Source organism: Arachis hypogaea, chromosome 13 (assembly GCF_003086295.3).
Source record: "Arachis hypogaea cultivar Tifrunner chromosome 13, arahy.Tifrunner.gnm2.J5K5, whole genome shotgun sequence".
Classification (NCBI taxonomy): domain Eukaryota; kingdom Viridiplantae; phylum Streptophyta; class Magnoliopsida; order Fabales; family Fabaceae; genus Arachis; species Arachis hypogaea.
Window position 1 is genome coordinate 131,897,297 of NC_092048.1, and position 25,405 is coordinate 131,922,701.

A 25,405-nucleotide genomic window follows, 5' to 3' on the forward strand; every position below is an offset into this window, starting at 1 on the left:
ATCATTAGTTCTTCTGTATGCATGCTTCCTGTTTGATTTGTATGCCAGATGGCCTTAGTGTTAAGTAGGTGCGTTAGGGGGGTTACCATTCCAGGGTGTTAGCTTTTTAGGCTTTTACTTGGATTCTGCTTCGGCCATGATTAATTTTAGTTACTGAATAGGCTAAATATAGTTTCTGGAATTTTCCGAGCTCCCGACCTCGTAGACTAACCGAGTGGTACCCCACTGTAGGTATGCCTCGCATCGTCTCACGAGCTTCCACCTCCGCCGCGGGTTACGACCCGTACGCTTGGGTGACTTCCGACGTGAAAGACTCCCCGAACCAGATGGGCGAGGAGGAGCTTACCGAGTTCCGCCAAGCCGAGTACTTGTGCGGTGGGACTGACGAGGAGGCCAACTACGACGTTTTCATTCACGCCCCTGGCGAACGACTATACGAACTCAACTTCCACTCCCCCCGGGTTGCCGATTGGATTTGGTTCTATAAGTCCATGTTCACCCAAGTGGGGGTTCGTATTCCTTTTTCTGCCTTTCAAATGGCGCTCCTTAACTGGATCTCCGTGGCACCGTCGCAGCTGCATCCGAACAGTTGGGCTTCCATCCGCTGTTTCGAGATGGTGTGTGAATACCTAGAGTTGCCGGTGTCCGTAGACGTTTTCCTTTATTTCTTCAACCTCACGAATCCTTCCAAGGAAGGGAAGGCAAGGAAAGGGTTCATGTCCTTCCGATCTGCCCAGGGTCGGAGGATTTTTGGCTTGTTCGAGGACTCTTACCATGAGTATAAGGACAAGTATTTTAAGGTGCGCCCAGTCAAAGGCCGCCATCCCTTCTGGTTGTCGTTAGAAGGAGAACACCTCATCCCAATGTATTGGAGTTTCGGGGCGGGGTCCAACACCTTTGTTAAGGTGACTTACAAGGGGATGTCCGCTGTGGACAAAAAGGTTGCTGACGTGTTGTTGGCCGTTTTGGGGAGAAACCATGTGAATCTCCACCTTCTTATGGGTGACCAGGAGGTCGCCAGAAATTATATTTGTGAGCAGCTCTGACTTATGTTTCTTGCATTACTATTGCTTTGATTGGTTATGCCGATTTCACGACTAACTTGTTTATTTATTTGTTGCAGTGGGAATGTCTGCCGAGGTGACAGGCCTTGAGAGTTTGTACAAGACTTTTTTGGAGGAAAGCGATGAAGAAAAGGCTGACGGGAAGCCGGAGGCCCCACCTGAGAATAAGGAGGATCAGGCGGTGCCTTCGCCCCGTGATGCCAAGATGTCGGACAAACATTCTAACAGGGGGCGCGTCTCTCCCATTCATGAGGAGGCGACCGGTACTGGGTATTCGACCTCCGCTCAACAAGTCGATGATGATAATGAATTGAAGGTCATTCGCCCTAAGAGGTAGAGGTCATTCTCCAGCCCTGAAGGAGCCCTCATCGTGATGGAGAGGAACTTTGACGCCGGGACCTTCATAGATTCCCAGTTGCTTCTCGGCACGGAGGAGCACTTCTGTGGCTCCGACCTTGCGGGACAGGCGAGGTGGATGTACCTTACCCTCCTCCGCGGTGCTGCTATAGCTCGGAAGGCCGAGTTCGAGTTGTCGGGGATGCAGTCGGTGCGTAGGAAGCTCGAATCTGCTGCTACAGCCAATAATCAATTCAAAACTTAAGTTGAAACGCTTCGGGAGCAGCTGTCCAAGGCAGAGGAGAAGCTTAAGGCTGCCGAGGAGAAGGCCGCGTCTGCCGAGGAAAAATTGAAGACCTCTGATGCTACCGTATCCCGTCTAACCGAGCGGGAGATGACTTTGGAAAGTCAGCTCAATGCCGCGCAAGGTCGGATGGTCGCTTTGGAGAAGGAACGTGATGTGGCCATCTCGTCGGCTAAGGCCGCTCAAGCTGAAGCCGAAGAGTGTAAGAAGAAGTATAAAGAGACCGTGAAGCAGGGAAAAGGCGCGATCCTAATGACTGAAGAGGCTCTTAAGGCCCAGGTGAAGATCGTGGCTCCTGACTTCGACACGTCGGCAATCGGGGTCTTTAAGACAATCAAGGATGGCAAGATTGTCGTTATGCCCAAGAAATGATCTCTTGTATCTTTGTATGGAGTTTGTGATTTTGTTGTAGAACTTGTGGAACTTACTTTTTGATATACTTTAATAGTCGCTTGGTGTTGGCTTGTGATTATCATCTTTCTCTGCTTGTCTGGTAGCATTTTCGTTCTATTTTGTTACCGTTTTGTTGGTATTGGCTTGTCGCTCATGTTTGTTTACCGTTGTGTTGGTAATTTGGCGAAGCCAAGTCGTGGCTTTGCTATTGCTGTAGCCGTTTGTTATGGCTTTAACTTAGTTGGCTCCCAGGGTGATCAGTCCCGGGGCACCGTATCGTGGTCCCGTTTAACATGTATTATAAGGAACTTGTTGTTGTGGGATGCGTAAATGGAGAAAAGTAAATGGGAGGGTAATTTTGACAAGTAAACATTAATCGATAGTTAAGCAAGTCTATTGCCATAATAAGTACTTAACAAAAGTAAATCACTGAGCTCGTCAGATCGCCTAGTCGGCGTGTTTGAGCTAGGAATAAAATCTTCTCAAGTTACTTGCATTCCAAGTTCTCGGGACTTCCTTGCCATCGAGCTTCTCCAATTTGTAGGCGCCCTTGCCAATCACCTCTTTGACTCTGTAGGGGCCTTCCCAGTTTGCCGCCAGTTTACCTTCCCCTTGGGTCGGCAGCCCGATATCGTTGCGCCGCAAGACGAGGTCATTTTGTTCAAATTCTCTTGAGCACTTTGGCGTTGTAGCGCAGGGCCATTCTTTGCTTTAGTGCTATTTCTGACAAATAGGCCATCTCCCTAGCCTCATCTGCTAGGTCCTTTTCCACAGCTTCCTCTACTCCCTTCAGAAGTAATCGTGGGCTCGGCTCTCCGATCTCTACGGGTACCATTGCGTCCACCCCGTACATCAGGCGGAAAGGGGTTTCTCCTGTGGACGACTGCTCGGTTGTTCGGTAAGACCAGAGGACCGAGGCGAGTTCGTCGGCCCATGCACCTTTTTTGTTATCCAGCCGCTTCTTGAGGCCCAGCAAGATGACCTTGTTTACGGCCTCGACCTGACTGTTCGTCTGGGAATGCTCTACAGAGGAGAATCTCTGCTTTATGCCCAGACCGGAGAGGAATTCTGCGAACTTCTTGTCAGTGAATTGTGTCCCGTTATCGGAGACAACAACTTCCGGGATGCCGAATCGAGTTATCACCTGCCTCCACATAAACTTTCGACAATTGGACGAGGATATGCTGGCCAGTGGTTCAGCCTCTATCCATTTGGTGTAGTAGTCGATAGCAACTATGAGGTATTTGACTTGCCCCGGGCCAACCGGGAAAGGTCCAAGTAGGTCGACTCCCCACTGTGCGAAAGGTCGGGAGGACGTCAATAGGCTTAGCTCGGTTGCCGGTGCTTTGTGGAAGTTGGCGTTCTCTTGGCACTTGACGCATTTTCTTACAAATTTTTTGGAGTCCATCATCAATGATGGCCAGTAATATCCAGCTCGGATGAGCTTTCTTGCTAGGGCTTTGCCCTCGATATGGTGACCACAGCATCCTTCGTGGACCTCTTTGAGTACGTAGTCCGTTTGGTCGGGATGCAGGTACTTTAATAAGGGTTGGCTGAGTCCCTTTTTAAATAGTTGACCTTGTATGATCGCATATTTGGCCGCCTCCCTTCTCAACGCTTTAGCTTCCTTCTTGTCGTCAGGGAGTTTGCCGTTTTCTAGGAAATCAGTGATGGGGTACATCCAGGAGGGGCCTATCTTTTTTAGGTGAAGGGCGACTGCTGGTTTTTTTTATCATGCCTTGAATGAGGGACCGGTTGCTGACTCCCAGTTTTGTGCTTGCTAGCTTGGATAGGAGGTCTGCCCGTGTGTTCCTTTCCCTCGGAACGTGCTGGACCGCGACCTCCTCAAATTGTTTGCTCAACTCTTTGACCTTCTCCAAGTACTTCTGCAATAGCGAGTCTCTGGCTGGTAGCTTCCATTTACTTGCGAGGTAACGACCTGTGAGTCACTGCACACTTCCAGCCTCGTAGCCCCGACTTCCCAAGCTAGGATCAAGCCGTCCAAGAGGGCCTCGTACTCCACTTGGTTGTTCAATACGGGAAACTCAAACTTGATTGATTGTTCGTATATGACCCCGGCAGGACTTTCCAAGATGATCCCGGCACCTCCGAACGTTTGGTTGGAGGCCCCGTCCACATGGAGCCTCCACCGTATGCCCGCTTCCTCGGTTGGGTCCCCCGTTACCTCAACCAAGAAGTCTGCCATTGCTTGCGCCTTAATCGCATGTCGGAGCTCATATCGCAAGTCATACTGAGATAGATCGATGGCCCAAGTCATCATTCTTCCCGCTAAGTCGGGTTTTTGGAGCACCTGGCGAATTCCCTGGTCCGTTCTCACGACCACTTGGTGACCCTGGAAGTATTGCCGTAGCCTGCGGGAAGAGGTCAGCAGCGCCAGTGCTAGCTTCTCTAATTTGTTGTATCCAAGTTTCGCTCCTTGCAGTGCTCTACTCACAAAGTAAATTGGTTGTTGAACCTTCCCTTCTTCTCGTACCAAAACCGCCGCCAACGCTTCCTCCGTTATGGCTAGGTATAGGTAGAGCGGTTCTCCGATCTTGGGCTTCCCGAGCACGGGCGGTTTTGCGAGGATCTCTTTGAAATGTTTAAACGCTTCCTCACACGCCGGGGTCCATTCAAACACTATCCCTTTTTTCATAAGGTTGAAAAATGGCAGCGCCCTGGCAGCCAACGCTCCAAGGAAACGGGATAAGGCAGTAAGTCTACCCGACAGCCTCTGAACATCCTTGACACAGCCCGGAATCTTCATTTGGAGTATTGCATGGTACTTTTCTAGGTTGGCCTCGACCACCCTTTGGGTTATCATGAACCCTAGGAACTTTCCTGCTTCCATGGCAAAGGCGCATTTGAGTGGGTTGAGCCTCATGCCGTGTTGTCGGAGGAAGGCGAACACATTTCCCAGGTCGCCTATGAGGTCCTCAGGTCGAGTGGTCTTTGCGAGGATATCATCTACATACACCTCCACCGTTTTGCCTATGAGGTTACTAAATATCTTGTTCATTAGCCTTTGGTACGTTGCCACAGCGTTCTTCAGGCCGAACGGCATTACCTTGTAGCAATATATCCCTCCCGGCGTTATGAACGTTGTTTTCTCTTCGTCAGGCCGGTGCATCGGTATCTGATTATAGCCAGAATAAGCGTCCATAAAGCTCAGGTACCGATATCCTGCCGCTGCGTCGACGAGTGCGTCAATGTTGGGCAGGGGGTAGCAGTCCTTGGGGCATGCTTTGTTGAGATCGGAGTAATCCACACACATCTTCCATTTTCCATTGTGCTTTTTCACTAGAACTACATTCGACAGCCATGTCGAGTAGTCGAGTTGTCGAGTTCTCGAATAAATCCCGCTTTGAGGAGGCTGGACGTTTGCCTGGCCACCTTCTCTGCTCTTTCTTGTGACATTTTCCTTCTCCTCTGAGCCACCGGTCTGGCTTCCGCCTTGACGGCCAAGTGATGTGACATGAGTTGGGGGTCTATTCCCGGCATGTCGGCTGGCGTCCAAGCAAATAGGTCGCCGTTAGCCCTGATCATTTCCATTAGAGGTTCCTTCAGGTCGTGTGGGAGGTTTCTGTTCACAAAGGTGAATTTCTCCTCCGTGTCACCGACTCTGAACCTCTCCAGGTTCCCTTCCGGTTCAGGTCTCGGTTTGTCGTCAACTCTAGCGTCCAAGTCGGCGAGGAACACTCCCGATGCCTCTTTAGATTTCTTCCTTAAGGAGAGGCTGGCATTGTCGCAAGCGACTGCCGTTTCCAAGTCTCCTTTTATGGATCCCACAGATCCGTCATCAGCGATGAACTTCATTACCAACATCTTTGTGCTGATTACTGCCCTGAGGTCGTTGATAGTCTTTCTCCCTAGGATGACGCTGTAGGCCGTGGAGTCTCGCAGAACCACAAATTCTGCCATTACCGACCTCCGTCCTTGGCCTTGTCCTACTGATACAGGTAGGGAGATTATTCCGTCTGGCTTGATGAAGTGGTCGCCCAAGCCTACGACACTGTGCTGGTGCGTCTTTAAATCGGCATCCCGTAGGCTCAAGGCGTCGAACACGTTGCGAAACATGATGTTCGAGTCAGCCCCGGTGTCCACAAGGATCCACTTGATGAGGCCGGTTCCCATCTGGCCGTGATGACCATGGGAGGGTTTTCCGCGGCCTCATCGAACCATTGGTCCTCCGGGCCAAATGAGATGGGTGGGGATCTCTTGGAGCTTCGCATAGAAGATGAGGAAACCACCAGGACCTTGGCGTCTTTCTTGTGTGCCGACCTCGACCTTGGAGGAGCGTCTCTTGCTGTTACCACGTTCACTATGGTAAGGTCGTGCTCGTTGTCCTCCGGCTCGTGACGTCACTTCACCGCGTGGGTCTTGTCATCTCCCTCGCGGTCGCGATCTCGCCTCCTCGGCTTCCTGATGAGATGGGATAATTTGGCCAGTTTTTCGTCCCGGATCGCTTGTTCTAGCGCGTCCTTCAGGTCGAACCAATCATGTGTCTTGTGTCCATAGCCCTTGTGATAATCACAATAGAGGCTCTTGTTTCCCCCGGTTCGGTCCTTCAGAGGTCGGGGCTTCGACAAAATTCCCTTCTTGGCTATCTACTGATAAACTTCTGTGATGGGGATGGTGAGGGGGTGTAATTGGTGAATTTTCCGACTCGAGAAAACGGCCTGGGTGTCTTGCTCGGACCGCCATCTCTAGCGTGTTCCTTCTGCCTTTCCCCGCTACCGAGCTGCTGGGTTTGATTGTAGGAGGGCTACCGTTTGTTGGCAGCCACGACTTGGCTGACTTCCTCATCGTTAATGTATTCCCTAGCTACACTTTGGATCACCTGCATTGTCCACACCGGCTTCGTGGTGAGGTACTTTTTGAAGTCCTCGTTTAGAAGTCCTTTCGTCAAGCACAGGCTAGCAACCGAATCGGTCAGACCGTCGATCTCCAAGCACTCGTCGTTGAACCGGTCTAGATATTTTCTGGTCGGCTCGCCGAACCTCTGAATCACTTCGAGTAAATTGATCGGGTGTTTTACTTTTGCAATTCTGGTCGTGAATTGAGCTAGAAAAGTGTGGCCGATGTCCAAAAATTTGGCCACCGAGCCCTGCGGGAGGCTATTAAAACACCATATTGCCGGTCCCGCCAGAGTGACCAGAAAAGCGCGGAACCTTACCTCGTCTCTCACTCCCTCCAGGTTTATCCTGGCCTCGAAGGCCGTAAGGTGCTCCTGCGGGTCTTGGGTTCCGTCGTACCTCATGTCCATTGGCTTGTCAAAGTGCTTTGACAGCCGGACTTCGAGGATGGAACTATGAAACGGGGTTGCGCCCATTATCACTGGTCTCCGCGTTCTCCTTGGTCTTCCCTCACCGTCTTCCCGGTCTTGTCCTGAGGCGCGTCTCCTTTCCCGCCTTGTGTAAATGACGGGGTCGCGGCGTCTTCTTGGGCGTCCTTCTTCTCGGGTGCTCTCGGGCTCAGATCGTGGGCTGGGTATTCGGTGGGAGTGGCTTCTCGGAGGAGAACGGGAGTAGCTTGATTCGGGAGTTTGTTGACGATGTTCCTGATCTACCAGCTGGCGCTACAGGTTCTGCATCCTGTGACGCAGTTCCTGCATTATTCTGGCGCTGTTGTTGCCTGTTCCCCCAAAGGAGCGTCTTTCTCGAGATCGTGTAGTCGGCTCGGTGCGATTTCGTGGAGGGGACCTCGTGCGCTCCCGGGAGGAAGCCACGGAGGCTTCCCCTCTGTGCTCGGCCTCGCGGCCTTGCCCTCCAGGGCCCAGTACAACGTCCATTCAGGCATCCCCACAGATGGCGCCAATGTATGGTTGGTCGGGTACCGGACGGTTCGGGTTGGTACTTCGGTTGATGAGAGGGGGAATTGCCTGGTTCCGGGTTGCTGGATTGGAGGAGGGGTAACCGACTTCCCGAGCTCTTCGTGTGGAGAGGGGGGTGTCACCTGCAAAGACACTCCGACGCTCTAGTCAGTCAAGTGTGCAGGCGAAAAATGAGAGAATGGTATGTGACGTACCTTGGGGGAGGGGTGGGACCCTCCACATATATACCATGTCAGAGGCGGGTCCCACAAGAACAGAACCCACCTTCCTCGAAGCTTCCCCATACAGTTGTAGTAGAGAGCTATCTAGGACGCGTGTTCGGGTCGATACTTGAACGCCTCGCACCCGACCGTTCGGGTCGGGTGGTTCGTGAGTCGGGTCGGCCCATATGATGTTTGAGTCAGGCCGTAACAATTATAAAATATATAATATATTAATTAAAAATTAATAATTAAAATTACTAAAATATTAGTGTTTTAGAAACATTTAAAAAAAATTTTCTATTAAATATACCTAAAAAACATGCAAGAAAATTATATTTCACTAGACCACTTGTAGAATTTAGCTATACATTTGTTAAAGTGTTAAATATAGAAAGTTTGTGTTAGAAAGACTAAGTATTTAAAATTCTTAAAATATCTAATGTGTGTAAAAAATTTATTAAAAATTTTTAGCAAAATAGTCTTAACAAATGGCCAAGAAAATCCTAACTTATAGTATTTTATATTACTTTCAAAATCCAAATTATTAGTAATAATATTTAGGGCGTGTTTAGATGTGATTTCCTCTTCAAGTAAAGCAAATCATTTGTATAATGGTTTAGTAATTTTTGAAAGGGTTATACTACGTGTACACTAAAATCAGCCACTCACCGATATAAAATACATGTTGGAATATAAATACATATTAAAAATTAGCAAGAGGCCCACGCATACGCGTGGGTGGGTGATTGAGTTTATGAAATTAATAACAAAAATATAAAAAGAACATATAGAAATTGGATTATGATAAGTTTGTTATATACATTTATTGAGCTTAGAAATATGATCACAATAATGTAACTAATAATTCTAAATTGTTGTAAAATAACTAAATAAATAAGGAAGATGTAAATATAAAATAAAATATGTAAATAGAAGACTCTAGCATTAATATAATTAGCTCGGTAATAATTTATATATATATACATTAATATTATATGTTGTAATATGTATATATATGTAAAGATAGAAAGAAGTATTAAAAGTAAAGAGAGAGAGAATTGCATTTGTTTTATTACTGTAAAGAGAGAGAGAGAGAAATGGAAATATTTGTAATTGTGTGCTTGTCTTTCTCTCAGAGGCAAAGGCCTCTATTTATACATATATTGGGAGCTTAATTTCAACATACATTTAATGTCATTCCTTCTTTGAAAATGTGAGTTTTACATGGGAATGGGCATCCACGTTGCTCGTTCTTATCACAATACTCCCCCTTGGATGCCCATTTAGGATTATTGCCTCATTAAAGCCTTACTAGAGGAAAACCCTGTGGGAAAAATCTTAGTGAAGGAAAAAGAATACAATATCCTTTGTGATGGGGACTGCTTCATTAAAAACCTTGTCAAGAAAAACCCAATGGGAAAAAACCTGACCAAGGAAAAAAGAGTACAGTCTCCCCCTCTTGCCGACATCATTTAATGTCTCGAAATTGGCGCATCCCAATCTCATGTATCAATATTTCAAAGGACGATTTTGGGAGTGACTTTGTAAATAAATCTGCCAGATTGTCACTTGATCGAATCTGTTGGACGTCAATAATCCCCTGATTTTGAAGATCATGAGTGAAAAAGAATTTGGGAGAAATATGCTTTGTTCTATCGCCTTTGATGTATCCGCCTTTAAGTTGAGCAATGCATGCTGTATTATCTTCAAACAGGACAGTTGGAGCTATCTTATGATCAATCAGTCCACATGATGACAGAATATATTGAATCAGACTCCTCAGCCAAAAACACTCGCGACTAGCTTCATGAATCGCCAGTATTTCAACATGATTCGAGGAGGTTGCTGCTATCGTCTGTTTCGTGGACCTCCATGATATAGCTGTACCACCATATGTGAACAGATATCCTGTTTGAGACCTCCCTTTGTATGGATCAGACAAGTATCCAGCATCCGCATAGCCAACTAGTTGTGACTTGGATCCATAGGGATAAAACAATCCCATATCAACCGTCCCATGAAGATATCAAAAAATTTGTTTGATTCCACTCCAATGTCTTCTGGTTGGAGAAGAACTATATCTTGCTAGTAAATTCACCACGAATGATATGTCAGGTCGCGTATTATTAGCAAGATACATTAGTGCTCCAATGGCACTAAGATATGGTACTTCAGGACCAAGGATATCTTCATTTTCTTCTTTAGGACGGAATTGATCCTTTTTCACATCCAAAGATCTTACGATCATTGGGGTACTTAATGGATGTGACTTATCCATATAAAATCTCTTCAAGATCTTTTCTACGTATGTTGTTTGATGAATAAAGATCCCATTTTTTATATGCTCGATCTGCAGGCTGAGACAAAATTTAGTTCTTCCAAGATCTTTCATCTCAAACTCTTCTTTTGGAGTTTTTATAATTGTTGGAATCTCTTCAGGAGTCCCAATAATATTTAAATCATCAACGTACACAGCAATTATAATGAACCCAGATGTAGTTTTCTTTATGAAAATACATGGGCAGATATCATCATTCTTGAATCCGTTTTTGGCCAGATACTTAGTAAGACGATTATACCACATTCGTCCAGATTGCTTTAGACCATATAAAGATCTTTGCAATTTGACTGAGTATAACTCTTGCGAATATTCATTGGATGGTTTAGATATCTTTAGTCCTTTAGGGACTTTCATATAGATATCCCGATCTAATGAGCCGTATAAATAGGCTGTTACCACATCCATTAAATGCATATGCAGTTTATGATATGCAGATAAACTGACCAAATAACGCAATGTTATCGCATCCACTACAGGGAAATACGTTTCTTCATAATCTATACCAGGCCTTTGTGAGAAACATTGTGCCACAAGTCGGGCTTTATAGCGCACAACTTCATTTTTCTCATTTCGTTTTCTCACAAATACCCATTTGTATCCAATAGGTTTTACATCTGCAGGTGTACGGACTACAGGTCCAAAGACTTCACGTTTTGCAAGTGAGTCTAACTCAGCCTTCATGGCTTCTTTCCATTTTGGCCAATCATTCCTTAGTCGACATTCTTCGACTGATCTTGGCTCAAGATCCTTACTTTCATGCATGATATTTAATGCCACGTTATATGCAAATATTTCATTGACAATTGTCTTATTTCGGTCCCATTTCTCTCCTGTAAAGACATAATTTATCGAGATCTCATCATTTTCACAATTTTCAGGTACCTGAACGTCTTCTGGCGTTAAAACTATATTAGAATTTTGGACAACTGCAGGTGTCTCTACAATGTCTTTTTCAACAGGAATAGTATTTACCTCTTTTCTCTTTCGAGGATTTTTATCTTTGGAACCGACAGGCCTGCCACGCTTCTGGCTTGTATTTGCTTCAGTGGCTATTTGTCCTACTAGGACATCAATTCGAATTGGAACATTTTCCGCCCTACCACGCTTCTGGAGTGAATTTGCTTCAGCGGCTACTTGTCCTACTGGGACATCAATTCGAATTGGGGTATTTTCCGCTGGTATATAAGATTTGGTAATCCTCTTTGTATCGGAAAATGCATCAGGCAATTCATTTGCTATTCTTTGCAAATGTATAATCTTTTGAACTTCTAGTTCACATTGTCCTGATCGAGGATCTAAATGCATCAACGATGATGCATTCCAATTAAGTTCCTTTTCAGGAAGCTTATTCTCTCCCCCTAATGTTGGAAATTTTGATTCATCAAAATGACAATCCGCAAACCGGGCTTTAAACACATCTCCCGTTTGTATCTCAAGATACCTCACTATAGAGTGAGAATCATATCCAACATATATCCCCAATTTTCTTTGGGGTCCCATTTTGGTGCGATTAGGTGGTGCAATGGAAACATATATCGTACACCCAAATATTCTTAAATGGGAAATATTTGGCTGCTGGCCAAAAGCTAATTGCATATGAGAGAACTGATGATAACTCGTTGGCCTCAAAAGAATAAGTGCTGCGGCATGTAAAACTGCATGCCTCCAAACCGAGGTTGGGAGATTTGTTCTCATAAGCAAGGGTTTAGCAATTAATTGGAGGCACTTAATAAGTGATTCTGCTAACCCATTTTGTGTGTGAACATAAGCTACTGGATATTCAACACTTATTCCATTAGCCATACAATAAGCATCAAAAGCTTGGGAAGTAAATTCACCAGCATTATCAAGGCGAATTTCTTTGATTGGATTTTCTGGAAATTGTGCTTTTAATCGAATAATTTGAGCCAGTAATCTCGCAAACGCCAGGTTGCGAGAAGATAATAAGCACACATGTGACCATCTCGAAGATGCGTCTATCAGGACCATAAAATATCTAAAAGATCCACATGGTGGATGAATAGGTCCACATATATCACCTTGAATCCTTTCTAAGAATTCAGGAGACTCAAATCCAATCTTTACTGGTGATGACTTTAAAATTAACTTCCCTTGAGAACATGCAGCACAACAAAATTCACTAGATTTAAGAATCTTCTGGTTCTTTAGTGAATGTCCATGAGAGTTTTTAATAATTCTCCTCATCATGGTTGTTCCCGGATGACCTAATCTATCATGCCAAGTTATGAATTCATTTGGACTAGTAAACTTCTGGTTTACAATGGCATGTGATTCAATTGCACTAATCTTGGTATAATACAATTCAGATGAAAGTGAGGGTAACTTTTCTAGTATAACCTTTTTATTTAAATCATGAGTTGTGATACATAAATACTCATGATTTTCCTCATTCATAGTCTCAATATGATATCCATTTCGGCGAATATCTTTAAAACTCAACAAGTTTCTTCGAGACTTGGTAGATAATAGTGCATTATTTATTATAAATTTTGTTCCTCCAGGAAACAAAATTATAGCTCTTTCGGAGCCTTCTATCACATTGCCCGAGCCAATAATAGTATTAACATATTCATCTTTTGGCACAAGATGGGTAAAATATATATTACTTTTAAGAATAGTGTGTGAACTCGCACTATCCGCAAGGCAAATATCTTCAGAATATGTCCTTGCCATTTCTCTTCAAAGAAAAAAACAAATGATAATAAAATGAGTAGAAGTACATGTACAGTAAAATTATTCACATGAATACTTAACAAACACATACATATATCAAACTATTCCATCATTGATCAAATAGCCAATATTTTCTTCAGGATCCTCAAAGAAATTAGATACATCATAATGAATGGTGGAATTTTCATAATTTGAAACAAAATTTGTTTCCTTTCCTTTGTCATCCTTTTTCAAGGATACTTGATAAAGATCAACTAGGTGCCTTGGGGTACGACAGGTACGTGACCAATGGCCCTTTCCACCACAACGGAAGCATTTATCCTCAATTGATTTACTTTGCCCATTGTTTCTTTCTTTATCCCACTTCTGGTGAGGTCTTTTCTTGTGAGCATAATTTCTTTTCCTTCTATATTTTTCCTTATTATCAAAATCTTGCCATTTACCTCTTCTGGGGTTATAATTTGTCGCATTTGCTTCAGGAAATGGGGCGGCGCCATCTGGGCGCGCTTCATGATTTCTTAAGAGCAACTCATTGTTGCGTTCAGCAACAAGAAAGCAAGAAATTAGCTCAAAATATTTTTTAAATTATTTTTCTCGATTGCTATTGCAGGAGCACATTCGAGGCATGGAAGGTCGATAAAGTTTTCTCTAACATATCGGGCTTGAAGAGGTATCACCGTCTTTTGATGATTGTACCTTTCTTCAAGGTCTTTCCACAGATCTGCAGGATCTTTTAATGTGGGATATTCATTTTTCAATCATACGTCAACATGACGACGAAGAAAAATCATAGCTTTGGCTTTATCCTTCTGGGATGCATTATTTTTCAGCCTTAATGGTATCTTCAATATCCATTGAATCAAAATGGATTTCAGCATCTAATATTCATGATAAATAATTGTTTCCAGATATATCAAGAGCATGAAATTCAAGATGAGAGAGCTTCGACATAATGAAAATTTGTTACCTGAGTCTTCCTAAAAATTTGATCAGAGTCTCGTGCTGATAACGTGTTGTAAAACAACTAAATAAATAAGGAAGATGTAAATATAAAATAAAATATATAAATAGAAGACTCTAGCATTAATATAATTAGCTCAGTAATAATTTATATATATACATTAATATTATATGTTGTAATATGTATATATATGTAAAGATAGAAAGAAGTATTAAAAGTAAAGAGAGAGAGAATTGCATTTGTTTTATTACTGTAAAGAGAGAAAGAGAGAGAAATGAAAATATTTGTAATTGTATGCTTGTCTTTTTCTCAGAGGCAAAGGCCTCTATTTATACATATATTGGGAGCTTAATTTCAACATGCATTTAATGTCATTTCTTCTTTGAAAATGTGAGTTTTACATGGGAATGGGCATCCACGTTGTTCGTTCTTATCACAACATAAATCATAATTCTAATTCTTAATTCCAACTGCCTCCCATTCTTCTTCCGCCTTGGCCGATCCGTTTTCCTTCCGCAAGAAGACCTGCAATTGAAGAAGTAGCTGAACTCAGAACCAAACGCTAATCTAAATTAGTGAATTCTGATTATATTAAAAAAAGATGAAAATATACATTATTTATAAGTTTTGGCTAATTTCAATTACTGATCCAATAAAGTTATAAACCAATATAAAAAAAAGAAAAAAAAAGGCTAAATCTTTTTTAATCCTTTTGTAATTGAAGAAATGAAAATAAAAATATGGACTAACCTTTGAATCACCGGCCAATTTTAAACTACTGCCCCTTTCTTCTTCTGCCTTGACTGAATGTTTTCTCCCTCCGCAAAAAGACCTGCAATTGAAGCAGCAACTAAACTCATAACCAAACACTGACTAAATTGGTGAATTCAATTATATTAAAAAAACATATAGTAATATACGTTATAAGTTTGCCCAACTTCAATTACTGATCCAATAAAGCTATAAACCAATATGAAGAAGAAGAAAAAAGGGACTCTAGTGAACAAATAACTGCTATGGTCAAGATACAGGCATCTCCTACTCTAATGTTAGTCAGCAATCTATTACTTGAATTATAGTCATGTAATAGTTATTCTCAAATGGAAAAGACTAAATCTTTCTTCTGCTATTGTAATTGAAGAAATGAAAATAAAAATTATCAAGTGAATGATTAGAATTAGGAATTCTATGATACTTATGAAAATTATTTCCGTCAGGGTTTAAATAAAAGGAATCATCCAGTTGCAAACTCTTTTAATATTTACCTTCAAATTGTGAGTTAATTAGGATAAAAAATGTCACTTTTATCAATATAAGGATGTTAAACCTTTTGTGAATATCAAATTCTGCTCTTTTAAACTGATTTACCTCACTCCTCACTTATCTTATGTAGCACAGATTTGGATATAAAATTTCTTTTATACATAAAACAAACATCATATAATAACATATAGGGTAAAGTATATTTTTTTTTCCTGAAGTTTGATAAAAGTTTTAAAAATATCCATAAATTTTATTTTGTTTCAATTTTATCCCAAAAGTTTTCGATTTGTATCAAATATACCCCTGACGGTTAATTTTTCAAAAAATTTAAGACCAATTCAATAACAATTTCATAAGAACAACCCTCAACACAAGCAAATCAAGCATAATTTTCATACATTATTGTTAGATTGGTCTTAAATTTTTTGAAAATTTAGCCGTCGAGGATATATTTGATACAAATTGAAAACTTTTGGGATAAAATTGAAACAAAATAAAACTTAAGGATATTTTTAAAACTTTTGTCAAACTTCAGAGGCAAAAAGTATACTTTACCCTAACATATATTATCATGTTCATCCACTTTATATACTAAAGAAAAATAAAAATAAAACACTAAGCAAAAAGAAAGAAAGAAAAAATACTAAGCTATTATGAGAAGAGCTAATCAAAATTTTGGATGCAATTAATTTTCTCTCACAAAGAAAAAATGTTACAACGAAAATAATGAATGTTTAAAAGAAGTTGTCAAAACAGAACAAAATGAGTGAAATATTTCTCATGAATGTTGAATATCTTATCTTTTTAGAATAGCCAAGTACTCTTTAAAGTACTCAAGTACTCTTTAGAGTATCTTATCTCTTTAAAGAATAAAAATCTCAAGAATGCACACATATATATCCTATATGATAAAAAGAATTAAAGTCATTTCAACACAATAAAATGATTTAAAATTTTATATATATGATGGAGGAAAATGGATAAACTTAGCCTCAAAGAATCATGTGTAGTAAGTAAATGTTACTCAAACAAACACACTTACATTTCCTTTAAAAGAGAAAAAGAAAGGGATAAAACACATGCAACTACATCTATACACAAAAAATTTATGCAATAGACACCATTACACTTACATTTAATCACTCAATATAGTAACCTAATTTATCATCGGATGAAACCAAAGCAACCCAATTCTTTTCTATTATTCTGTCCACCAAACATAAAAAATCTGCAAAACACTCGGTAAAATATAAGGGACAGTGATATTTGCTTTAAAATATAGATATCAAACATTTATTACGTAAAAAAAAGAAAGAAAAAATTATTACTCAATAAAACAAAAAAAATTAATTGGTCATCATTAAGTATAATCAAACAATTCATTACCAATCTTCAGCAAATAATTTCACAAAAGAAGATAACAACAATATAATTAGTAGTCAAAGGCTTGCTAAGCATATAGTATGCATCAATCACCCTTGCAGATTTTTTAGCATCGAAATCCCTTTCTTTCAAAACAAACGATATGATCAAACAAAAAATATTAGCTTCTCCTATAACTCATTCAAATATACAAACTTTTAAACTATTCACCAAAGAGTAGAGAGGCAAAGCAAAAAAAGTGCAAGAAAAACAAAGAAGATTATCCCAACAGACCGACCTAAGAATGTAAAAATCAGAATGCAATTTATTTTGCCAATCTTTATATTTTTCATCCAAATTCACACCCTCTATATCATACTTCTTCTCTCCCTATTTTAAAATTTGGGGACAAAGAGAAAACACTTCTTAATTTTAATTATTAGTTGAGAAAAAAATTATGATAGCATATTATCAATTTAAAAGGTAGCAATCATATTAGTTCTTGGACATAATCATCAATTTTACATAAATTTTGCTCCAAACATTAGTAGAACTCAATCCATATCATTCACAGAAAAATGACAAATTCAACTTAATCATTTTGGCCTATGATTAACACCCAAAAAGAAAGGTGTTTTGAGAAAACATATTTTAAAAAAAATAAAATGTAGTTTTGTTTTGAGTATACCTTGTTTTGTTTAAATCTTTTATGTCTTCAATGCTGATGTTAGTCCTGCATGCCCTCCATTAGGCCTTGACCACTTCCATCCATCCACCAAAGGTCCATTCCTGCCAACTGATCATAAAGCAAGCAAGTATCATTAAATTGCAGCTAAATGATAAGCAAAGGTGATACAATGAATACACAACACCATCACAATAAAAATACTTCTCCGACAAAATAACCTCTCAGGTTTTAGCAGCAACATGAAGTTCATCTTCTTTAATGAATTTAGTGAAGGATAAATGATCACACACTCACAAGGGATTGCTCGTCACAGACAGTTAATGAGCAAAATGTAAAAAGGTAAAAAAGTTATCAACTTTAAGGGTACCCAACATCATAAAAAGTAAAATTGGAACCAAATTTATAAAAAAATAGAGAGAAATGAGGGATGGGGTATCGATAAAATAGGAGTGTACCGATTACTTGAATTGGAGAGATGAAGCTTGAGGTCTAGGGATGAGAGTTCGATACCGTAGCTCAGCCATTTCCTAAGTTAAGTCCTCTACTTCCTCTTTGTCCTTTAACTTTTCTACTCGCAATTCTTCCTTGTTAGCCTTCAACTCCTGCACATCCAACCGGGTATGAAGGAATGCCGCCAGGGGTGCAGCGACAGCGACTTTAGCATCGTCACTATTTCTGCCCTCATCTCTATCATATCTGAACCCACAAAAAGAATATTAATAATGTTAATAATAAATCTCTCAAAAGCTAAACTGAAACAAAAATTGTGAGTGAAAAGACCTTGAGGAGCATCTTCGGTGTGGTAGAGGCATTTGAGGATGTCATTTTGAACTCTGATTTCAAATGAAAAAATTGCGCTCAAAATTTGGTGTTCAAATCCTGATTTGAAAGGAAAAGATCGCAATCAAATTGCTGCAAAGAGTGTTCTACTTCATTACCTGAGGGACAATGAGTTCTCAATCCATTGTTTACCCTAATCATCTAATCAGAAGCTAGCATTTTCATTTTTTTCCCTAAATGGTGGTTTTGGAATTGCTGCCGGATTAACTCTCTTCAAACAATTGGACAAAGATCTTCTCTAATAACCTTTCACCAGGTAAAAAGGTTTTGGCTTTTTGTTGAAGAGCGAAACACAAAAGAAAGAAAAGGTTTGGAAGACACTTGTCACTCTCTCAAAAATCATCTAACAGTGTAAACCATACATGTATTTATACATAAATACATCTATGGCTGATTTTAGTGGCTGATTTTAATGTACAAATAGCATTTATTTGTTTAAAAAAATACACAAAAATGATTGTGTGACGTGGCATTATGACAACCCCACCAACCGCAAATACCCTGTGAGATAGAGAGAGAGAGAGAGAGAGAGAGAGAGATAAGAGAAGAAAGAAATGGCAGTGCCATTGTTATGTCTTTGCTCCTTCTCACTCTCACCAACCCCATACACTACGCCTTCCATCTTTCATTCCTTCAATCCCAGCACCACTTTCCTCCGTTTCAAGCTCCATTCCACCCTGTAACTCTCTCTCCCTATCTTTCTATCTTTCTATCTCGTTTATCTGTAACCCAATTCACTTTTTTTGGCTTCTCTTTTATTCAGATTTCACTCCACAATACCCATGTCTCAAGGTATTATATTTCCTTTCATTTCTACGCCTATTCTTGAATTTCAGACGTGGGTTGTTTTCATCTACTTGTTTCATTGGGTGTTTCTTTTCTATACGTCAATGTGCTCTGCCTTCAATTCAAAGTAGTTTTTTTTTTTTTTTTTATGTTCTTTGCACAAGGAGATAAAATGACTCCCTATGAAGAAGCATTGGAGGCCTTGTCTTCTCTGATCACTAGACGCACTCGTGTTGGTGATGTCAATTTAGAGGAACGATTCAACGTGCTGTTTGAGTACGTGAAGGTATGGTGTTTGTGAATTTGCTTCTGAAATACTTGGCCATTTTCTTGGGACATGCTTAGTTGCTTGGTGATGTTGACAAAATGGCGTGCCGTTGATTGCATAGATGCTAGATTTGGAGGAGGCGATTTCAAATATGAAGATCATCCATGTAGCCGGCACTAAAGGGAAGGTACTTTCTTTTTTACTTTGATGGTTGCTCGGGACTGAAGGCATGTTAAGGGCACTTGAATCGTTCATTGCCTTGATGCTCACTTGCTCTCTCTACTTTCTTTTATCTGTTAAAGTTGCTAAGACTTGAAACTTAACTGCTTTTGATAATTAACTTTATATAGTTTTGGAATTTATGCTGTATTCTATTCAGTGAGAAGTTGAATTTTGTGGTCTCAAACCGAGGTCTAGCTATGGATTCTAGTCTTTATCCAGCTGTACTTTTAGTGTTTACTCTTGCATTTGTAATGAATTACACCGTGTTTTCACAGGGATCTACATGCACTTTCACAGAGTCTATTTTACGAAACTGTGGTTTTCGCACTGGGCTCTTTACTTCTCCTCACCTAATTGATATCCGAGAAAGATTTCGTTTAGATGGGTGAGTATTTCAATTTCACAGATTGATTTCTTTCCTTTTACTATGAGTAAGTCTATTTGTTATTATGCATATTAGTACGATTTTTGTAACAAACTTACCTTTTACATCGCTATTCGGTAATTACTTTACCATAACATCATCACCCTTGAAATCTATGCTTTTATCCAATTTCATATACCTACTAAATTACATTGTATGATGTATTTGAATTCAGATAACTAGTGCACTCTAATTTATTAGCATTATTCTTGCTTCTGCAGTCTGGAAATCTCTGAAGAGAAATTTTTGGCATACTTCTGGTGGTGTTATGATAGACTAAAGGTATCTTTCTGTGAGTAAATACTTGATTAAAAATTTAAAATATTTATCGTAGAAGGTCTTTTAAGGTGTAAACAAGATTATGCTTTTCTTTCTTTTGTTCTCTTTATATTCTGAACCAGACAAGTTGTCTTTCTACTCCCATTGAACTACTGGTACATTTTCTGATTTATCCTTGCAGTCTATGAACTACTTTATTTATAACTGTTAAGAGCGAAAAGATGGATATTTTCTGTGAAATGCATTGAAGTTTTGAAGCAATTTTATTTTTACTACTTTTGGATCATTTCATTGATTTTGGAGGATCAATGATTTTCTGAGCATGTTGATATTACTCAAAGTGATTAATGTTAATATTTTATTATCCGAGTGCATCTGGATCAATAAAAAAGAAATGGTTTAATTACAAGTATGATAATCCTAGCACAGCCAACTTCTGTTCTCCGCACTTTCAATAAAATCTTCTATTTTCATAGTCCCAATTTCAATTTGCATGACAACAATACCATACTATTAAACTAATACATGCCTGATCATCAAAGTGTTCACTTCAAAATGATGTTTTCGGACTCTGGTAAAACTTTTATATCTAGATGTGCTTGCTTATAGTGTTAACATAGCTGGAGTCTTATTTCGGGATGTACAGGAGAAAACTGATGACAAGGTTCCAATGCCTCCTTTCTTCCACTTCCTTGCTTTACTTGCCTTCAAGATATTTTCAGCTGAGCAGGTTTCATTACCTTGCCTTGAATTGCTACACATAATGCTCCATACCGATAATAATATGTGTACATTTTTCCTACAAATGAACAAAACTTATTTTATTATCACATTTCATGTAGGTAGATGTTTCCATAATGGAAGTTGGTTTAGGTGGCAAGTATGATGCAACAAATGTGGTATGTATAATCATTTCAGCAGAAATTTGTTGGTTTCTAGAATATTGCCACTATCAAGCTGTTTGAATAGTTACTATTCTGGAACAAGATCATGTGGTGTGTCGATATTTCAGGTGCAGGCACCAGTTGTGTGTGGTATAACATCCCTTGGGTATGATCACATGGAGATTCTTGGTAAGTGTTATATTTTTATAATATGGGAACCGCTATTTGATGTGTTTTAATGAAAATCATGAAATAGCATGAGATATAATAACCAACTTATATTTGCCATGATATGCATTGCCTTCCCATACTGAGCAGCCTAATATCTCATTTGCTGGTGAAATATGTAACTTGCCACAAGTTACATAGGTGAATGATGGGATGCCTTTTTACCTGTTAATGACAAATATTTACTATCATATGCTGGAATTTAATTTGTTAACCTAAGTGATGGTATGTCCGACTGCAAGAAAATGGGAAAATAATTAGACCTTTTAAGAAGTTTTATTGTATGTGTGAAGTATTATTTTTTAAACTTCATGTTGCATAGCTACTTATTTTGTCTAACCAATTGGGTTTACTGTTATCTGTGGGATTCCATTAACAGGGAATACTCTTGGAGAAATTGCTGGTGAGAAGGCCGGTATCTTCAAGGTAAGTTTAGAATAAAAAAGTTTCTACTTCTTTTCTAATGAAGAGGAGAGCCTGCTGCTAAAAACCAAGGCTATCAAGAGTGTAAACCATCTACTTTAATAAGAGTTGTGTTCATACCCAGCTGATAAAGGACTCATCATAGCCCTTCACCATTTCGGTTCCTTCTTTTTGTAAAGAAAAAATAACAACTCCATTTGAAGTTTATATCAACAATGTCCTCTGTCATGTGCAGCAAACCTGTGATAATATCTTTCTTTTCTTTATACTTTCCTACCTTTCCATGTAATACCCAATGCTGAGTTTGAATCTTTTCATCCTAAAGAATTTTTTTTTACACATTTTATAATTTAATGTAGCATCGGATTCCAGCTTTTACTGTGCCTCAGCCTGATGAAGCAATGCATGTACTTAAAGAGAAGGCTTCTCGGTTAAATGTAAGTAAATTCTTCTATGTTCCTCCAGAATTTAATCAGAACAACTAATACCTAAACATGAGTTTGTCTCATGAAATTCCGATAAGAGGATATTAGTTGGTGAACGTTTATTTTACAATAATATTACAACTTAATTATGTTTATTAATTGGCTGCATTACTTGTAACCTTACCAAATTTGGGAAGCAAATTTCGTCATTGTTTTTTATCCCATGTACTTGAATCTTGAACTATCTGTTTATATGTACATGACTTAATTGCCCTGCCCAAAGATGCGTCCTATGATTGTGTTGGTACATCTGCTTGCTCTGTCAAATGGATGATATATTGTTATACCATATAGAACTGTGGTTGTCCTTTTTTGTGTAGCTTTACTCTTTGGTTCTCATGTTCAATCAGCTCAAAAGATCCTGTTAACTATAGGTACCTCTTCAAGTGGTTAACCCGGTAGATGCCAAATTGCTAAATGGTTCAACACTGGGGCTTGAAGGTGAGCATCAATATACAAATGCTGGTCTTGCTGTCGCGTTATGCTCTATGTGGCTGAAGATGACCGGGCATCTTCAAGACACTAATTTGGAACAAACAGTGAGTTGTTAACAAGAAAATAGTTTGATTTTGACCCTTTACTTTCTTTTCCTTTTTGTGCCCTTTCTTTTCATGCTGCTGAAGTGATTCACCTACATGCATGAAGCAACACACTTTGCCAGAGCCATTCATAAAAGGGTTAGCAACTGCAAGTCTGCAAGGAAGGGCCCAGATTGTTCCTGATCAACACGTCAACAATGAAGCCTCAAATGAACTTGTCTTCTTTCTAGATGGGGCTCATAGTCCTGAAAGCATGGAAGCATGTGCAAGGTGGTTTACTCTTGCCATTAAGGGCCAGGACCAGACTTCGTTTCATCAGAAACTGGATAATTCTAAGTTCTCTACAGGAATGGTGAAGATGAATATAGGTGAAAGAGACCATAAAAAATCCACACAGGTAGAGTATATTGATTTTAAATATTTTCAAAATGATCTCTTATTGATGTTCAGCAAGTACAAGCTTAAAAATTTGCAGTCAAAGTTTGATATCTGTCAAATAGTTTAAAAGGTTAAATCTGATTCACAATGTCTCTTGAACATATCCCGTTGCCATGCACACAAATTCAACAAATGTCTTTGTGCCATTAAAATGAAAAATTGTAGAACAAGTTGCTTTGTAGAAAAAAAAAATGCTAGCATAAAACTCTTGGAAGCAAATTGCATGGCTCAATTACCGAAAGCATGTCTATAAGAAATACAAAGATCAGGTGAGATGGGATGTAAATGCTAATGTTTTGACTGATATTGTTGCTGTGACATGGAACTTCTTTAAATCATTGAATTCTATGCAGATTTTGCTGTTCAATTGTATGTCTGTTCGAGATCCACAGTTGCTTCTTCCTCAATTGATGAAAACATGTGCTGATCATGGTGCGCAAATCTGGACTTTGCTAGAATATGGTTACATCATGATATATAACATGAACAATTATGATTAAGATTGCATAATTAAAAAATGTTTAGTAAGTAAGTGATCTTCTCCTCATTTAGTTCTGTGATTATTTAGTTCCATATGGAGGAAAATGTGATGCTGAATATTTTATATGACCAACCATTATGATTAAGAACTAAAGAGCTAAACTGAAATTATAGGTGTCTACTTCAGAAAGGCTCTCTTTGTGCCTGCTTTATCAATGTACCACAAAGTTGGATCTCATGCTTTAACCCCGACCGATACTAACATTAACCTGTCATGGCAGTTAACTCTTCAAAGAGTGTGGGAAAGTCTCATGCAAGGGAACAAAGGTATATGATACAAATTACAACATCTATTTGAGTTTCGTTTCCAAGTTTTGGGAAATGACAATTTTTATTTTCCTGACTCTTAAGTTGCTTCTGATCCGCTGGCTTAGTAGGCAAGAGTACTGATGCCGCTTCAGAGGAATTAAAAGATGATATGGGGATGAGTGCCAATAATTTCGAACACAGCGCAGTGTTTCCCTCGTTGCCGGTGGCTATCAAGTGGCTTAGGGATAGAGTACAACAGAATCAATCAACTCGTTTTCAGGTAATCCTATACATTGATAATTCATGAATAGCTTATACAAATGAGCATGTATACTGAGATTTATCTTAACGAAAATGATTGCTCGAGTTTGATACTAAGACTTGAGTAATAGTTGAAATGCAACTCTAGTGTTATTGTCAATTTTTATTTTTCAAATTTTATTATTTATACATAGTATAGGATGTAACTGCAACATTTGTGTGGTAAATAATACAATACATACATCAGGTACTTGTAACTGGTTCTATACATCTTGTTGGTGACGTGTTGAAATTAATCAAGAAGTGATCAAGTGCCACCGTGCCAACTATTCTAAGATCTTGTCCCACAAGAGATCCCTCTCAATCATTCAGTATCCATTGAGGATTTGAAGAGCTATCACACATCGTTGGAAACTGCTAACACAATGTTTTCAACACAAGCAACCGACTAACCATCTTGGTTTTGGACAATTTATTGTAGATGAAGCTTGGTGGTTTATTTCAAGATGAGGCTGGTTTGGGTTTCCTAGTGGGATGTCTTTCAATTTTTTTTAATTTGATTCTTGTAGTTGAAAAGGTGAAAGATGGATTAAGGAACATGGATAAAAGATAATCCACCTACCTAGTCTAGGGTCTTATTTGCACATAAACTTCATTAAGTTGTCACTATCATACTAATGCTTTCAACAATCAACATGTTTGGATTCATAATGCCAACTCTTTACAAGAATGCCCTTTGTGATTGTGTTATATATATATTGAAAGATGCTGAAACTAAAGAATAAAAATAAAAATGTTATAAAATGATACTATTGTGGATGTCATGGAGTATGGAGCATTATCATACATAATAGAGTATGAAACATTATCAATTAATGAAGCATGAATTTTCATAGTGTATTTTCACTAATTAGTAAGTAGGTTAGGTAAATAATATTCTATTATTATTTAATTCAAAACCTTCATTTATATCCTAAAGAGAAGGTTTCAAGACACATCAAATTTACAAGTTTACAAGTTTACATTATCTTAATTCTAATGTTGAATTCTTGTGTAACATTTTTGTGTAATAGAAAATATATTCTCATAAATTACTA

General features: G+C 39.4%; 3 protein-coding genes across 24 annotated transcripts; 1 reads left to right on the plus strand and 2 right to left on the minus strand.

Moving 5' to 3' along the window:
• Positions 1 to 5,403: 5,403 nt before the first annotated feature.
• On the minus strand, positions 5,404 to 6,231 carry LOC140177742 (uncharacterized). Its single transcript, XM_072210899.1, has one exon. It carries the CDS (start codon positions 6,229 to 6,231, stop codon positions 5,404 to 5,406), a length of 828 nt encoding a protein of 275 aa, XP_072067000.1.
• A 631-nt stretch (positions 6,232 to 6,862) lies between these two features.
• LOC140177743 (uncharacterized) lies at positions 6,863 to 7,429 on the minus strand. The gene has a single exon (XM_072210900.1). The coding sequence runs from the start codon at positions 7,427 to 7,429 to the stop codon at positions 6,863 to 6,865; it is 567 nt and encodes a 188-aa protein (XP_072067001.1).
• Positions 7,430 to 18,750: 11,321 nt separating this feature from the next.
• LOC112733622 (folylpolyglutamate synthase) lies at positions 18,751 to 25,038 on the plus strand. Of its 22 annotated transcripts, none has more exons than XR_011869998.1 (17): positions 18,751 to 18,961; positions 19,046 to 19,074; positions 19,233 to 19,354; positions 19,458 to 19,523; positions 19,834 to 19,943; positions 20,204 to 20,264; positions 20,908 to 20,991; positions 21,104 to 21,160; positions 21,274 to 21,334; positions 21,753 to 21,799; positions 22,156 to 22,233; positions 22,656 to 22,820; positions 22,927 to 23,527; positions 23,612 to 23,786; positions 23,913 to 24,065; positions 24,173 to 24,327; positions 24,556 to 25,038. XR_011869998.1 is itself a non-coding variant. In XM_025782647.3 (17 exons), the coding sequence occupies exons 1-17, from the start codon at positions 18,837 to 18,839 to the stop codon at positions 24,613 to 24,615; spliced, it is 1,743 nt and encodes a 580-aa protein (XP_025638432.1). In that variant the 5' UTR covers positions 18,751 to 18,836; the 3' UTR covers positions 24,616 to 25,038. The 22 variants fall into 22 exon arrangements, 4 of the variants coding, with proteins under 4 accessions (XP_025638432.1, XP_025638433.1, XP_025638434.1 ...); XR_011869997.1 differs by having other exon boundaries at positions 24,176 to 24,327; XR_011869995.1 differs by having other exon boundaries at positions 23,612 to 23,690; positions 24,150 to 24,327.
• Positions 25,039 to 25,405: the final 367 nt, after the last annotated feature.